The sequence below is a fragment of the Anopheles funestus genome, chromosome 2RL, assembly GCF_943734845.2.
Source record: "Anopheles funestus chromosome 2RL, idAnoFuneDA-416_04, whole genome shotgun sequence".
NCBI lineage: Eukaryota > Metazoa > Arthropoda > Insecta > Diptera > Culicidae > Anopheles > Anopheles funestus.
Genome location: NC_064598.1, coordinates 16,397,615 through 16,414,527, shown reverse-complemented (window position 1 = coordinate 16,414,527; position 16,913 = coordinate 16,397,615). Strand labels below are relative to the sequence as shown.

Below are 16,913 nucleotides of genomic sequence, written 5' to 3'. Positions count from 1 at the left end.
TTGGATACCGACCGAGTTATAGGCAAAATTTGGAGCAAAAATGAGGAAAATTTTACATTTTCTCAAACAGGGTAAGGAACTTGGTTCCTTGAATAACTTCTGGCACAGACATCTGAGGGCATGGCTGTCCAAGAAGAAAATTTAGCCATTGGTGCCATCTATCGACCACAGGCTAAAGATTGGTGATCCGTAGGATACCGACCGAGTCATAGCCAAAACTTGCTGCAAAAATGAGCCTTATGAAATTTTCAAATTTTTATAATTTTTTTTATTTTTTATAAATTTTTTACTCGTTTTCTTATTTAAAGCATTATTTGAGTGAAATGAAACTTAGTTCAACCAATAAATCAAGTTTATTTTTTTTTCACAATTACTCAAAAAAAAAGTAAGGGGTAAGCCTTATGAAATTTTCGAGTTGAAATTTTTTTTTAAATTTTTTTGTTATTTTTTATTCTTTTCTTCTTTTAAAGCATTATTTGAGTGAAAAGAAACGCATTTCAAGCAATTCGCATTAAAATTAATCAGTTTATAAAATTTTGCTAAATTTCCCAAAAAAAAAGTAAGGGGTAAGCCTTAGGAAATTTTCAAATTTTTAGAATTTTTTATTTTTTAATTTTTTTATTCTTTTTTGTATTTTAAGCATTATTTGAGTGAAAAGAAAAGAAAGGGAGTTTGTGGGGGGGGGGGGGGGGGAATGGTTGGGGGGAGTTGTTTGTTTCGTTTCAACTCATTTTTGTTTCAACTCACTCGCACATTTTCGATTCAACTCACGTATTTACTCTTTTTGCAACTCGACTCACCACGGCTACATGCTTACACTCATGAGTGAGTAAAATGACTGAACCTTAACTTATACGTTTATGCCGGGTTTTTTGTGATTCCGAAATGAGTCGTTAAACAAGCTGATTCCTTATAACGACTCATTCGCTCTGAGTGCACTCACTAAAAAGAGTTGTTATTTTCATCTCTGCTCCGTAGCAAGGACTAACTATCTGGTTTCGTGAAAAAATAGGTCTAGGTAGCCAGAAATGCCCGACCTTAGAGATTGTTAAGCCAGGAAGAGGAAACCAAGAAGAAAATTCAAGTCAGAAATGGCGCAGGTTGTGGTTTAAATGAACTGCGTAAATCATGGTAGAATCAGTATCGAAGCATCCAGACCGAGCAAGCTTGTAAAACATATTTCTACCGACTTCACTATATCACAACTCCAATGTTAAACCACCACAAACAAAATGTGTACTTCGCATCATTATTGCATCATTTAATTGCTGCTGAGCCCATGGCGGTGACATAATGACAACATGTGTGTCACCGTACACTGTTGAATTGTCACGAGATTCACGTTAATTTCCACTGCGAAATGATGCATTATGCGTGAAATTATCTTTCCCCTCCACATTTCCTGCTGCTGGCAACTAATTGTGCCGATTCTACAATAGTGTTTGTTAAACTGTAGGTCATTGTGTGCTTATAAAAGTATCTAAAAAGTGGAAATATGTACACTTATATATTTAGTTAATAAAATATTGTTTTAACTACTTTTCATAACATGTGGCATGTGTTTGGGGTGGGGTGGTTGACTTGTTTTTAGGTGTGAAAGATATCGTCTTAACAACTACAAAACCCTTATTGATTTATTGCTATATATTATTGACTTCATTTATGCTACATTTATGGCTTTATAATTCTTATGTTACTTTCCTTTTTGACCTTCAACGTTAAACAAATGTGTATCGGTGACTTAAATGACCGTTAGTCGAACAACAATTCAAAGAATGTAGGGTGCAAAATATAATTCAGTCCAAAATGGCACAAAAGCTTCGTGCTTTGCTGATGTCTTGCATTACCAATTCCTCAATCGCAATGAGTAAAAGTGGCCCCAAAACTACTTAATGAAAAAATCTGCCATTTTTCTTAGTTACACAACAGACCTAGGTATGTAATAAGCGATGCAGTCGACTGCCCTACAATGCCATTGCAGTGTGACATCAGTAAACATTTGCCAACCGCCAGTCCCTTTCAAAGCCATGCTGCATATCGTTGGTGGCCAGCATATTCAAAAACACTCACACGTAGGCAGCAGTTACTAGATCCCGTTTTGTCATCAACATGAGCATCATTGGTGCAGCGGTACGAGCTCAACCCGTTCCACGCCATGTGTCGTAAGTACGGAAAACGATCTTCACTTCATAGTTTTTCAAAAAGGTGAATTGTTTACCACCTTGCACCGAAACATGACTACTGCACTACTGCATGACTCAAAGCACACGCACGATGGTGATGATGATAAATCGTTCAGCCTGCCCGAATGATTCCGCACCATTTCCTATGCATTCGACTGTGAGAAGAAGCTAAGCGAAAAAAAAAACGGAATGTGTGGATGAATCGAAAAACCATGCCACACACGCGCCATCGTAATGGTTTGAAGTGAAGAATTCAGGGCCACAATTTGCGCAATGTGCCAGTTTGGCAATTGCAGTGGAACCGATAGGACGACGACCATGTTGCTCACCGTGTCAATTCTCACTCTAGCCGTGTTACTGTCCGAACAAGCTTCAAAAGTGTTTTGTGGGTCGACTGCGAACGATACTAGTGCCGGTAATCACTGGAGCCGAATTTACGGTCCAGCTGTACTATCAGAGGACGAACGGTTTTACACCCTGGACTATACCCAGACGACCTTACATCCACGTCCAAGAGCTTCCAAGTCTGGATGGCGTCGGGAACCTCGTTTCATATCGTTCGAAACAAAAGACAACAGCATTGAGGTAGGTTGATGATCCTTAGTTCTTTGCATTTCCCGATCAGCTAGTTAAATTTTGCATAAATAAAATTTTGAAACCCTTTCCTTTACACTCCTATTTCACAGGTCGAAATAAATTTTGCGATACCCTTCCTATCGATCCCGATTCAAAAGTCGATGGACGGTGTGATGAGTTCAGTGCTTAAGGTAAGCATTGTGTTGGATAGCAGCAGACAGCGACCGTTGGGCAACAACCTACCACTAGACTCTGCGGTCCAGTTGGTTCTCGTCGGCAAACTAACGCACTGTCCATATCGATTGCTTTCGGCTTTGATAGGGTACTCCTCTGCTGAACGTGAATCTGGGCGCTGTTGCTGTTGCCGGTGTTCTTACCGTTGGTGGAGCGTTGATTGGAGCGGTTGCCCGCACCTTTTCCAACAGCAGCACCGCTTTGCCGTGGTCGTCCCTGCTGTCCTTGGGTGGATTGCGGCAAAGCCCCGGACGTACTGAAAGTAAAGCCGGACAGAAGCAAGAAGGTGGTAAGTGTAAGAACCGTTTCGTGCCCGTTGTATCCGAAGCACACCGTTACCTCTGTCTCGTTTTTAACCCTGCGGTCCGTTTAAATGGTGCAAAAGTTGTGAACGGAAATGACGCATGATACACACTAGTGACGCAATATGCTCTACCGAAGATCTCCCGGCAGGTATTTACAAGTCATCTGTACCTATGACGTACAACAGCAATTGAAAGACAAATCAGGCGTGAACAAGACACCGTACGGTAGACATCCGAGAGTACGCGAATTTCTATTTTTGGTTCCAAAGGTGTGATACAAGATAAAGAAATACAGAGCTATAGAAGAACTAGGGCGATAAGTTAGATAAGCTAGGCCCGACATGTTGGAGAACGAAACAACAAATTCAACAGTATCGCCATCGCACGGCACTGAGGCTGCAAAACGAAACAGAAGGACGGCAAGCGAATTACCATACGGCGGTGGTGTGTTTAAACTGTTATTACTTTTTGCTGCCCTTTCCGGTGCGTTCGTTACCCTTTGCTGCACTTCCGGCTCCTTTCGCTTTTGCGACCGATATACGAACTTTATTGTTCGCCCCGGCCGGTCCACCTACAGCCGCCTTTTTTCCCGGTCCTCCTTTTTGGGTCCCATTTTTCGAACCCGCTCCGAAGACTCCACCACGTACGGAAGCTTTAGATTTCACGTCCTTTCCGTCGGATACAGGTTTGAGCTGAAAGTCCTGAACGTTGTACTGCGTTTCAGCCACCACAACGTCGGGCTTCCGAATGTCCGGTCGGATAATAGCCGATGGAGGTGTGAATTCTACATCAAGCTCACTTTCACTATCGCTTGGTACATCCCCGATGGACGTTTTCGCCGGGAGTCCCAGGACCTTGGCCGAGCGCCGTATCTCCTCGGTTAGAAGACGTTTCTCCCTCTCTGTACAATGGTCGCAGTTCGTTAGATCCTTGCAGCCGCAGACTGGGAGAGCTTTGCGCTTCAGTATATCCCGCAACTGATACAACTTCGTGCGCTGTGGATCTTTGGCGAGCTTGAACTTAATCGGTTTACAGGGTAGGTAGGGATTGTCCGTAGTTTTGAGCGTGTCCGCGTCCTTGAGTGGATTCATCGTTATCGTATATACACCTTGCTGCTTTGTGATGTGTAGTGTGGGTTTTTGCTTTGGGTCACCTTCTTCAGGATCGTCAGTGCGGAAACCGACAGTTTTTTTCTTCGAAACTGGTACATTGTCCATTGGGTAGCATTTGAGAAAATGTTGCATCAATTGTTTTATGGGTTGCCGTACCGCACCCGGACGCCAGCCAGGTCGTCGCTTGTCTATTCCCGGCGGACATATGTCCCACTGCCAACCCATATGGGATGGCACGAGAGGTTCCTGTTTCATGCACGTACGGTGACCAACCACAATACCGGGATGACGCTTTCCGAATCGGTACGAGTACAGTTTACGATTCTGGCGCTTAATTTTCCGTATGTTTGCATTGTAATTTTTGCGAATCTGTCCCGCAGTGAGACACTCTTTGCCATCGGCAGTCGATTGTGGCTGATTTTTTGAATCTTTCATTACTTTTCCACCGTACACTTGTTTCATCTCTTCCGTACGTTTGCCTTTGGTCGATTGAAGTTTTACCGGCGCTGGTTTCGGTCCGAAGGATGGTCGACCTTTACGCCACGGGCGCCGGGTAACAGGTCTTGCACTAACCTTTGCTGGATCGACAACATTTTTAGGCCGATGAAGAAAACTGCTGTACGAGCTGGAATTTTTACAATCTCCCTTCTGGCACATTTGATTAGCACAATCGATACAACGAGTTTGGCAAATGTGACACAATCGACACGATTGTGAAGAGGCTACCATCGTGTCCGAATCGTGCAGAGATGGTGACTTTCTATTGGGCGACGGTTCTAATTCGGACGATACAGTGAAGAGGGGTGGCAAAACAGACTTTGCCAATGGTTCTGCTTTTTGCGGTTTGTAGCCACACTTTGGACAACAGCACTCGAAGGGTAACCAATCTAAACAGGCCTTGCAACGTTCACAACATCTGAAAGATTGAATTACCAATCATGGATGGATGGATAAAAAATGGAATTCTTCCTACAAAATGGCCTACTATAGTAACATACCGCATCGATATTTCTGAAGTACGTTTGTTGAGAGCTGGTGCAGTAGAAGCATCTACACCGGTACAAGCGCCTTTTCGACACTCTGGAAGTTCATGTAACGTTCGGCTGGATCGCAAACCGGCAGCGGATTTGCATGTTTCGCCAGTAATGCTCATTCCACCACATTCAGCACAGAATTTACAGTTTGTTTCATAGCCATTATTCGGCATTGAGTCCCTTTGACCAATAGCTTCGTCCAGCTTAACTCGGTTAATCTTCTCCTTGATTTGTTCGATTATTTTCTCCGTGCTGGATACTGTCTTTCGATGCAAAATTCCATCCAAGATCTCGTACTCACAACCCGACCCATTGGAGGATCGTGGCATGCTACATTCGGTACAGACGAGCAGTTGACGAAGTTCCGCTTCCTGTCTATCAGCCGGTTTAAGCTTGTTGTCGTTTATGCGATAGATAATATCGGGATCCTGAACTGCAGCATTATGAACGACTTGCAGTACCATCGTTATCATTCCCACCACTTCGTTGTTGCCATCATGTACGGGAAATTGCTCTTCCACCGGTTTACCACCTTCTGCAGTGGAATCGAAATCTATTACGTTCGAGCTCTTTAGGTTTAGCACGCCTCTGTAAACGGTGGAGTCGTTCGGCTTGATGCGTACGTTTATGGAATTTTCTTTCAGGAAGCGAATAAACTTTTCCTTGTCTGCTTGCAGGCTAAATAAGCAATAAAGTACGCAGAGCACATAACCAAAATTTATCTTGTAAAATGGAAAACCAATAAGCGTAGATTACCTCACAACATCACCTGGTTTCTCAGCGTTCAAAACGGCCAATGTCCCGGTAACACTGTCACCGTCACCAACACAATGAAGGGACACAGTGAACTGGTCGTTTTCATCACGATTATCTAACTCCAAAAATTTTATAAAAAACATAAGCGAATACGATTCGGCACAGGCCGATTGCTCTGGAAAAGGTTTCCCGGGGGTTTCCCATAATGTTTCACTAGGCTCAACACTCAACGCCATCACGAAAGCTGATCTCAAACTATAAAAACTACCTTTCAAACACTACACACTTCTCCCGAAATGTGACGATGGTTGCTTTGATGGTGTTGCGGTGAAGAGATACCTAGCCTATACACACAACATTCCTGCACGTTTCTTTTCACAGCCAACCAACGCAATGAAGTAGACGACAATCTGCTGTGGACACTGCTCGGGTCACTAGATCGAACGATGGAAGGCTACGATATCGATACGGTGGCATGCTTTCAACGGACAGTGTGCTGGTACGTGAAGGAAGCTACAATTGCCGTCGCCGAAAGTAAGGCTACCTCCGTGGATACTATCGTGGAAGGACTTTCGAGGGCCGATTGGTTAGCACAATTTATCAGCGGTACCGCCATCGAACAAGCAATTCGAGCGGCACGAGAAGTTCGAACGAGCTGTGAAAAATCATTCCCCAGCTGCGCAATCACCAGCTTTGTGAAACACATAATGCGCTTGGCTAGGAAGAGGTAATACGAAAGTTGTAAAGTGTACAGTAGGTAAATTCGGTAAGTAATTTTATATAATAGTGGTTTACAACTGATTAGTTCTTCATTCAGAATAAAAACCAATCTTCAAATTGTAATTGTTAAGTCGTAGTAAAATGCGCAAGTCGCTACGCTAGGATTATTGTGGGAAATATATTTGTATTGAAAATTAAAACGATCGCATCACGCTTGCTCAATACGAAACATAACGAACGCAGCCTAAAGCTGATTCATGAAGTACGCAGCTGTAATGGTACGATCCGTTAGGGATGTCAAACTCAAAAATAGATTCGATTTATTTGGTGTCTGAGCATGACCCAAATAAATAGACATACCCATTTTTTTTTATAAAACTCCTGCAGTGCGATGCATAACTAATTTCATTAAAATATTTACTTTGCATTTTTTTGTCCTCTCTGCTTCTGGACAACTCAAAAGTTCGATACCATTTTCACAATCACATCATATTTTACCATTTATTATCACAATACTGTTGGAACTGCTACTGCCGTGCCAAGTGTCCCGCTTTTAGTCGAACGAATCCTTCATCGAGGATCGTTTATCTGTATCGAAGGATAGTTCATCTCCTCGGCGTGCCTCATGACTCTCCAGTACGGGTATCACCGTCTCGGAGTTTGCTTTCATTGCGTAGTCCAATGGTGTCAGACCAAGGTAATCGATCGCATTCAGTTCGGCGTAGTTCTTCAACAAATAATGAACGATCTCTGTGTGTCCATACAGTGCGGCCACATGCAGTGCGGTACGTCCGCACGAGTCTTCCTGTGACATATCGGCGCCCGCAATCCGGTACGATTCAAGCCGCAACTGTTGGTTGCGTGCCGCAGCAGCACACAAACCATCGCCGATGGCTCGTATTGAACCGGTCAGATGGGCACCGCACTTGATCAGCAATCGTATCGCCTGATGGTGATCGTGCATGATGGCATCCATCAGCGGTGTACGATCGTACCGGTCACGTATATGTACGGCCGCACCATTCTGCAACAGATACTGCACCATCTCGGTGTTTCCTTCGCAACAGGCCACGTGGAGTGCCGTCCGATGATCGTAGTTTTCCGCCGACATGTTCGCACCGTAGTTTTTCAGATTCGCCAACTAAAGAATAAAGGTAAAGAATAAAATTAAATACTTAGAAACTCAGCTACAAACGCATCCAGGTGCATGGCAAATATTACAAATACCTTCGTCGCATCTCCGGCCAACACAGCCGTGTTGACCATCGCTGGAAACAGGGATGATTTTAACTGTCCCAATTCCTTCGTGGACGTAAGATGTAGGGTTCGTGCGACAGCATCTATTAGATCGTATTCCTGCATTTCTGGCGGCTTTTCACATGTTAGCTCTCCACGCAGATTGCTTTTCATCATCTATTGAGAGGACAAACGAAACATTCACCTTAAAGTAACAGAACTCAAACTAACCTACCCTGCCTTATCCAGTTACCGTACCTTTTTCTTGGTTTCCCAATCCCACTCCTGCTTACTCAGCACGTACGACAGTTTAGCCAATGCTGCTTCCGGTGTCATATCGTACCCCGGTATAATGCCGACTTCCTGCAGTTGCCGACCCGTTTCGTACAGATCACAAACGGCACCTTCATTGCACTGCGTACAATTTACAATCAGTACCTGACGTTCGTTCGCTTCCTTCAGTGCCGCGATCAGATCCGCTCGGTTAGTCGGGAAATTGCCAGCGCCGTATGTCTGCAGCACTACACCTCGCATCGGTGCACGAAGGAAAGCATTAACCGTCGCAACCGAGATGCTTGGGAACAATCGCAACAAACCCACGTTCTCGTCCATCTGCAGATGTACGGTGAACTTGTCCACTGTACACGGTCGGAAAATTACCCGATAATCGACCTCCACGTTGATGCCCATCTTAGCGAGCGGAGCCGCATTGGGTGAGTTAAACGCGTCCAACGATTCGCTGCTCACCTTGATCGTACGATTACCGCGAAACAGGCGGCTGTTGAAGAAAATGCACACCTCCGGCAGGACGTAGTTTCCGGCCAGGATTAATGCGGACGTAAAGTTATCCTTACCGTCGGTGCGCGTCTCAAAGATCGGTATCTGTGATCCGGTGATAATGATGGTTTTGCCAAGATTCTCAAACATAAACGATAGGGCCGAAGCGGTATAGGACAGTGTGTCCGTTCCATGCAGAATTACAAAACCGTCGAAAAACTCGTACGACTGACGTATGTCGGTAGCAATGCGCACCCAATCGCTTATGCTCATATTGGACGAATCGAGCAGTGGTTCGTACTCCGAAATTTGATACAGAATTCGGCGATGTTGTCCTTCCACGTACGGCAATACCAATGGTGCCATATTTTTCGCCGGTCCATACCGCTTGCTAGCGTACCCGTCATCGTGCATATTTGGATATTGGCGTATTTTGCGCACAAACTCGTACGGTCGCGGTTCCAGAGCTGCCCATGATCAACATGCAAATAAACAAGTTATCAGTATAAAATACTTCATTGATGTGCTAATTGTTTAACGTACCATTCTTCTCATTCCGCATCATGCCAATCGTACCACCGGTGTATATGACGAGCACTTTCGCTTCGGGTGCTTCCGACGGTAGTTTGCCATAGCTCGAGTTTCGTCGCATAGACAGCTTGCTCAAATCCAGACTACCGTGCGGATTTACGTCAACCAACTGTTTGCGCTTCCAGGGCGAATGGGTCACGTTGTTGGTGGAGTTGCCATTTTGGACCGTCAGCCTCATGGCGAGCGGTGTTTCGTCGTCACTTTCTGGAGAAGGTGACAGAGTAGGTGGTTTCTGATCTACGACGTCCATCATTATGCGGATAGGAAGGTTTCTTAAAAGTTTATCAAACAAGCATTAAAGTCCTTAAGATGATGTTTTAATGTCTGAAAAGAGTACAAAGGAAATGTAATTAAAAATAAAAATATTGATTCAATCCTAACATTAATCACCATATGATTGTTTCATTTATATTTACTTTTTCTTTATAAAAAAAAAAAACAAAATAAAATATTGACAATTAAAAAAAAATGAATTTCAATCTGTTGCGCAAAATATTCACTCAAATCAAACAATTATCGTGTGCGTGACATCGCTGATGAAATTGAACTGAAATCAGCATCATGACTAATCGCTGCTCGTATCATGTTTATTCATAAATTATACGCCTATAGGAATAATATCCTCTACGGTTGTTTTTCTATGTCAGAAGCGTGAGACTTGAAATTTTGAATCTCATTAAATGGGCTCAACCTGTTTAAAATAGCCGGGAAAGCCAAAGACAAACATCAAACACGTTTTGTATGACAAACTTTCTTCAGTACGAATATATGAAAGATTTAATTTACAATTATAGCAGAGATTGGGAGTGTTAATCCCACTTTCAGATGCACCAGAACCATCGTAATGTAACACTTTCGTGTGTTGAGTTATGCACTACTATGCTATTTATAGGTTTTGATGCACTCTGACCACATCTTGTTTTATCCGAACTTATCTCTTCTTCTCAATGGATTAATTAGAACATTTCAACCCTTCACTACTCCCTCATTAGATGGTTTGTGTAAATTGTTAACGATTTGCCAGCAATAGGTTTCAACAATGATCCACTTTTCACGCATTGCTCGACACGCAAAGGGCAATCATTTGCTGACCTTGTGAAGGGTTGCCACTTTCCAGGTCTTAGGTTCAATCTTTACGTACAGGCTGCAACACACGAGTGCACACTATTTGTGAAAGTTTCAAGCTGATAAATTAAAAACCAATACACCACACTTCGGCCAAGGCCACTCCGGTTTTACAGAACGGAAAAGGTACAGGTACGCGGAACTACTCCACCTGAATTAACTTCACTTTCAAGACGGTTTTACATCACCGCGAACATTTTGCTTCGGCACGACGATTCGTGTCGTTTCTTTGCTTCTTCTTAGCACATCTTTTTATGTTGCCGCCGTGTAAGACCTTCGAAGAATTTATGCGCACGCATCAGCAACATAATTACTCCCGAACAAGCAGGGGCAGCAATTCTCGGTTTGCACGGTTTACCGGTATATTTAGGTTGATGTTGTATGTGGAACTACAAACACACACACACACACGCAAGACGGTTAAGTAGGTCAACTTCCAGAAAACATATGATATTGGTCGGCCTCTCCAGACACAAAGATTTATCCACCCTAGCGAGCAATTTCGATTGGTTGTTATCAGAGAGAAACTAGCTATTTGCTTTTCACTGGAAGATTCCCACCTCAGATATTTGCTTTACATCTTTTACAACCTAAATGCACACGTGGTACTAGTACAATTAATACGCCACTATAGCATTCTTGCGTGGTACGTTATCACTATACATTAATCGTTCACTTACGGGTCGATTTTGTTCATAAGATGTCGTTGATATTTAAAAACCAATGCGAATTGCAATTGAGAACGATCGTTTCAAAAAATATATATATATATCTACCAAAACAAAAGTTCGTTTTACAATTAATCACACTCACGCCTTTTGGATATCAGTGTTCACTAACTAACGGCCACTATCGGACTGAAGCGCGCCAATCAACGAACCGGTCAATTTGAAGGCAAACGTATCAGCGCTCAACGCTCAAATAGTAAGGCAGACAACCGCCCGAGCACGCACGCACGCGACTACGCGCGACACTCTGTCAACAGGATCGGCAAACAAGTGACCCTTTCCCAACGCTGCCTGATTCCTTTTGCCTTGCGTACCCCATAACTCCAGCCTCGGAGATAACGAAACGGTTTGGACGGGCCCACAGCCCATTTAGCGAACTGCTGAGAAATTATCCTCGTTGTTGATAGTTAAGCGAATAAACGACGCTATTTAACGATCATTCGATGGCTTCAAAATATTGACCATTAGCAACTGATTCACATTGTTCACAAATTAGGCGCATCGTTTTTTTTTAAAGGACGATTTCAGACAAGAACGATTCGGTACGATTTTTGACAGACAATTGCTGCTAGAAGGCAAACATGGTGGGTTATTCCAGGGACCCTAAAAATTTAAATAAATTACCGTATTTTCCCAGCCGAAGCATCTCTCTTCTTCAGTCATTCCACAGTCGTCTGAAAACAGATTGAAGTTATTATTGTTGGCATTGTAATTTTCTCAATAAATAAAGTTGTTATCCAGCACCAGAAAGCTGTTTTGATGTCACTCTTCGGTGTGTGGTTTATTTTCGCCTTAAGTTGTATTCAGTGTTCGGCTAGAAGTCTGCATGTTGTTCGTTTGCTTCGTTTGTTGTTTCTCTTCTTTAACTTTTGCTACGTTTACTGTCGTACGTGATATCCCGGACCAGATCATTTGGAATAAATGCACAAATAAACACACATGTCCTAATTGAATCGATCCTCAAAAAGGCAACGATCGAAAGCGATCAGTTACAACGGAAACTTGTATCCCACTACTATTGCCATGCACATGTGTTCGATAAAATATACGTTTCCATGGTAACAAAACGATCGCTTCTTCAGCATGAAAGGTAGAGACATGATACATCACTGTGGGCGCGTGTGCCATTAAGGGTTTTAATGCACTCTTTCATTTCTTTTGTAGTTTTCTATTGTTTTCCCTCATCTTTTTCTAGTTCTAATTGTATTTGTTCTTTTCTTTTTGTTTGTTTTTCTTTTCTTCTGTATTTGAGTGGAAGGTTAAACAGAAAAATCTTCCACGTTAACGCAAACACTTACGGTACCTAATTGTTTCACATCTCTCTCGCTCTCTATTATTTTTACTCTCCCGTTCCTCTGTATATTGAGGTGCGTAAAGAAACCCACGGGATCGCAGATTCAGGACATAGCGTAGGTAACATTAATTATTCAAGAGAAAGTGCATGAGGAGAAATAACACAAATAATGCATGGAATAAAAACTAAAAGCAGATGGTGCATCAAACACATGAAACAACCGAACTTGTATTCTGCAGCGCTGTAACGCTAATGCAAGAATGATGTAACTATTTGCCTACTTTATTGCATTTTAGGTATTTTTTTTACTTCTTCTCATCGCTATTATCTGACATCCGGGGCATCCTATTTTACTACTATAAAGAACCAATGAGATAAAAGGTTTTGGCGACACATACATCCTATTTGACGCAAATCTGTTCGATCGAAACGTTGGGGAGGGTAGGCTATTATTTTCCACTTTTCACAGCATTTTGTCACAGTGCACCCGACGTGTTATTACAAAAAAAACGAGTCAAATTGCCCAAATTTTGTCGTTTTGCTTTTAACGTCTCCCATTAGAAGAGCTTCAACGTATGCGAGATGAGGAGGACAAGTAGACAGTTCAACGTTCCCCAAATGAAATGAAAAACCTTTGGAGTCGCTATTGTATCCATTTTACCCCTGCTTACTTATTTCTCTTGCCCTTCACCACAACGGGACGGTTTTTAATTAATCCTTTCCTTCGTTTGGTTGTCTTGCGCGACACGAACTCGCCGGCCGGAAGTACCCGTTCATCCGGTTTCAGGGCGGGCCGGTTGAACTCGTGTGGTTTCTTCACACGGTAAATGCGCACCAGCCAATGTTCGCTCGTGTACGCCTCTTCGAGATACGTTAGCTCAAAGTCCTTGTTACCGATGACGGCATTACGGGTGCGATCGTATCCAGCAGCACCTCTGTTCAGAACAAGATGAAAAAGGGGAAAAAACGGAACGAAAAGAGAATCATAAAATATTCAACAACAAAGCATCTCGCGTTTCATACACTTACCTGTAGTCGAGCTTCAATTCTCCAAACTTGTAATAGCTAAGTTTATACATCAAACAGTTCAACAGTGCAGGTGCACCCTCGGAATCGATACGGAACTCGCCCCGATCGGTAAAGTAATCGCTTTCGCGTATATCCTTCGGATGTTCGCCCTCGGCAATACGCACCATCCAGAGGAACTTATTGATGTCGTCACCAGAGTATCCGATCACACCGCCAAAGATCACTAGCACGTAGTCCACATCGAGTGAGGTCATGATTTCGTACGCTTTATCCTCCGGCGAGGACATGGCTTTGCCGACGAGCGCGATGTGACTGTTGTTCCAAGTATTATTATCTACCAGCGTTGTTCTGTTTGCCATACCCGCTATCTGATAGCCATAGTCCCACCAGGACATAACGCGGGCATCCGGTGCCGTGTTTTGCCACAACCAGTAATAAGCTTCACGGAAATCGTCCAGAATGTTGCGAGTACTAAAATATACAAGCATGGTAAACCGTTAAGAAGAGAATTATTTTTTTCACGGTTGCATCAATTTCTTACCCATCGTTGCTGTTGTAGAAAGCGAGCACAATTGAGGGGGAGCTGTAGGCGTTAGACGTAACCCACGTGCAGTGAACCGCGAACATCATGAGCAACATCAGAATGGCGACAATCACCATATTTTTTACATTGGAACCAAGGCCCGTATTCTGCTCACCATGCGCGCTATGCGATGAGAGGTCATGCTTCGGACGGTGCTTAAGTTTGCCTGCCTTATCGTACATTTGCTTCTTCTCTCCGCTGGCATCTTCTCCCTCACCTTCTGCACCGCTCTCTTTGGCACCGGCTGCGCTATCTTCCTTCAGGAATACTTCCAACAAGCCAGAAAATGCCACTCCAGCTAGTATGCATACGACGGGCGTCAGCGTCAGCATCAGACGCACCATCACACCCGCAAAGTACACGGCACTGATCGCGTACAGCACGACGAACACGCGCTCATCGTTGATCTTCTTGATGCAATACCACAACCCTACCGGGAAGGTGCACACCAGGATGTGTAGATCGAAGAAGAAAGAAAACCACGTCGTCGGTTGATGCTCCGATACGGACGCAATGATCGGAATGTGAATTTTCGCGTACCCGGTGTCCCATAGCGAGTAGAACCGTCCGCTCCATGGTGCTATCACGCCGAGCATCGTAAGCAATACTACACCGGCAAATACGACACCGGCTGCCAGCAAACCTCCGACAAGGAAAAGTCGCTTGAATTCTTGCTTCGAAAGCATTGTTTGAACATGCTTCAGCACGCCAACAGCGAATAGGAGCAGAAACACACCGGACGCAGCCATATGCTCGCTCGTGCGAATCGGTTGGAAACCAACGAATGGAATTTGCATCGAAAGGATCAGTCCAAGAATGTAGAACGTCGTGTAGGAGGTGAACAGACGCGGCGAGTAGCGGCCCATAATCAGCAGTACGAACACGTGCAGCGGGATCAGGTTGATGATAAACACGTAGCCACCCCAGGCGGACACCATGTAGAAGTAGGACAGGGCGGTGCATGCCGCCCAGTATACGCTACCGGTTTTTACCGATTTCACCCACAGATAGTAGGTGAACTGTAGGGCAAAAATCGCGATACCTTCGTTATCGTACGATCCCGCCACCGAACGGCTAATGTAACCGGGCACAATAGCAATGAAGCTGGCGGCGAACAGCCCGGCACCGGCCGACCATAGCTCCTTCGTCAGCAGGTACGTCGAGATGGCGGTAAGACCGCTAAAGATCGGTGCCAGAAACACGCAGATGTCCCGAATATGCACCGGAATGTTAAGCGTATGGAGCAGCCAATGGATCCCACCCGACGTGATCATAAGACCGGGGTATACGGTACCGCCGACAATACGACCCAGCGGATACCAGGCGGATTCATCGAACCAGTTAAGGAACTTGTAGAATCCATTCTCCACCATGTGCGCCGTGGCACGGTAGTTGAACCTGCAAAAGAAAATTGCCAGTTAGACAAATAAGTTAATGTTTTATGCATCGCTTCTATGTACGTATGTGTGCGTGCGGTGGCCACGTACGAAAACAAAACAATCGCACTATTGCAAGAGACACGTAATCGTTAGCGTGACGCTGCTTCCTCATACCTCACCCCCACCCGGTAACTTTCGGTTATCGCAGACGGAATAAAGAACCAAAATGTTAATATACAAATCTTTCCTCACTCACCATGGATCGAATTCGTGAATAATGCTCTCGAAACGAATCACAGCAAACAGCCGGCTGGAGAAACCGCACAGCCATGCCAGCAACAGGACGGCGAATGTTATCAGACTGGAATAGCCGGCCGTCTTGCGGAGTGTGGTGCTCTTGCTGGAACGATTCATGGTGGCCAAGCGTTTTCGGGGACAGAATTTACGTTCCTTCAGAACAATCCAGAGGCAATCCAGAGGATTGTTGCTTTTTCACGGCGCGGATTCACGCACACCTACACACACACACGCCACCACGGCTACCTAGGTCTAGGGAAACCGGGGAAGGAACAACGAACAGAGAAAAAAAAGCCCACACAAAACGACTAAAACTTGTCTTTAGCTGAAAGCTAATGAAGGAGGACTCTGTGGCAGTCCGAATCGGTTGCTAATAGCTGTTGTTACAGAGACATTTTGCGACAAACCGCGGAGTCTCCACGGGCCGAACCAAGAAAACACCGGGGAAACAATTAACACCAGCACCAATTCCAGCAATTTTGCTTCTTTTTTCTCTTGACCAACAGTTGATAAAAAAGTGGTGACGTTGCGTTGACAGCGCATGCAATGTTCGACAGTTTCAAATTTATGTTCGAACCACAGATTTGGATAATTTTCGAAATCGAACTTGTTTGGATACTTTTTTTTTTGCTGCTTGGTATTTCTCATTTTATTTCAGGAATTTTTCCACTAAACACTGCAAAAATGCAGTCGAGATAGCAGGATGGCTTCCATTTGCAACATCTATAGCCTTTAAAATTTCAGACGAAATATTTCTCAAAATGTGAACTTCCCAGTCCGATGTGAAGGCAAACAAAAACTTCCTCCTATCCGAAACAGCAACAACAATTAACTTAAATGTTTTGTGTACATAAAACCATTATATATTGATAATTTTCTTCAAGATTCAAATTAAAATATCGCATTATTTTGGCCCTCCGTAATTTGCGTTGGTCCCAACTGTCAAGATGGCAT

General features: G+C 44.0%; 3 protein-coding genes across 6 annotated transcripts; all 3 read right to left on the bottom strand.

Annotated features, from left to right (window-relative positions):
* Positions 1-2,769: 2,769 nt before the first annotated feature.
* Positions 2,770-6,683, bottom strand: LOC125764947 (uncharacterized). Its single transcript, XM_049429710.1, has 4 exons — positions 6,201-6,683; positions 5,409-6,122; positions 3,764-5,326; positions 2,770-3,249 (listed from the first exon to the last, which is right to left on the bottom strand). Exons 1-4 carry the CDS (start codon positions 6,434-6,436, stop codon positions 2,946-2,948), a joined length of 2,817 nt encoding a protein of 938 aa, XP_049285667.1. The 5' UTR covers positions 6,437-6,683; the 3' UTR covers positions 2,770-2,945.
* A 391-nt stretch (positions 6,684-7,074) lies between these two features.
* Positions 7,075-11,718, bottom strand: LOC125764984 (L-asparaginase). Of its 4 annotated transcripts, none has more exons than XM_049429789.1 (5): positions 11,463-11,718; positions 9,477-9,848; positions 8,415-9,400; positions 8,148-8,333; positions 7,075-8,061 (listed from the first exon to the last, which is right to left on the bottom strand). In XM_049429789.1, exons 2-5 carry the CDS (start codon positions 9,775-9,777, stop codon positions 7,474-7,476), a joined length of 2,061 nt encoding a protein of 686 aa, XP_049285746.1. In that variant the 5' UTR covers positions 9,778-9,848; positions 11,463-11,718; the 3' UTR covers positions 7,075-7,473. The 4 variants fall into 4 exon arrangements, with proteins under 4 accessions (XP_049285746.1, XP_049285745.1, XP_049285748.1 ...); XM_049429788.1 differs by having other exon boundaries at positions 11,330-11,717; XM_049429791.1 differs by lacking the exon at positions 11,463-11,718 and adding an exon at positions 10,801-11,277.
* Positions 11,719-12,129: 411 nt separating this feature from the next.
* LOC125764970 (dolichyl-diphosphooligosaccharide--protein glycosyltransferase subunit STT3B) lies at positions 12,130-16,114 on the bottom strand. The gene is made up of 4 exons (XM_049429754.1): positions 15,919-16,114; positions 14,242-15,681; positions 13,701-14,171; positions 12,130-13,606 (listed from the first exon to the last, which is right to left on the bottom strand). The coding sequence occupies exons 1-4, from the start codon at positions 16,074-16,076 to the stop codon at positions 13,339-13,341; spliced, it is 2,337 nt and encodes a 778-aa protein (XP_049285711.1). The 5' UTR covers positions 16,077-16,114; the 3' UTR covers positions 12,130-13,338.
* Between the last annotated feature and the right edge of the window lie 799 nt (positions 16,115-16,913).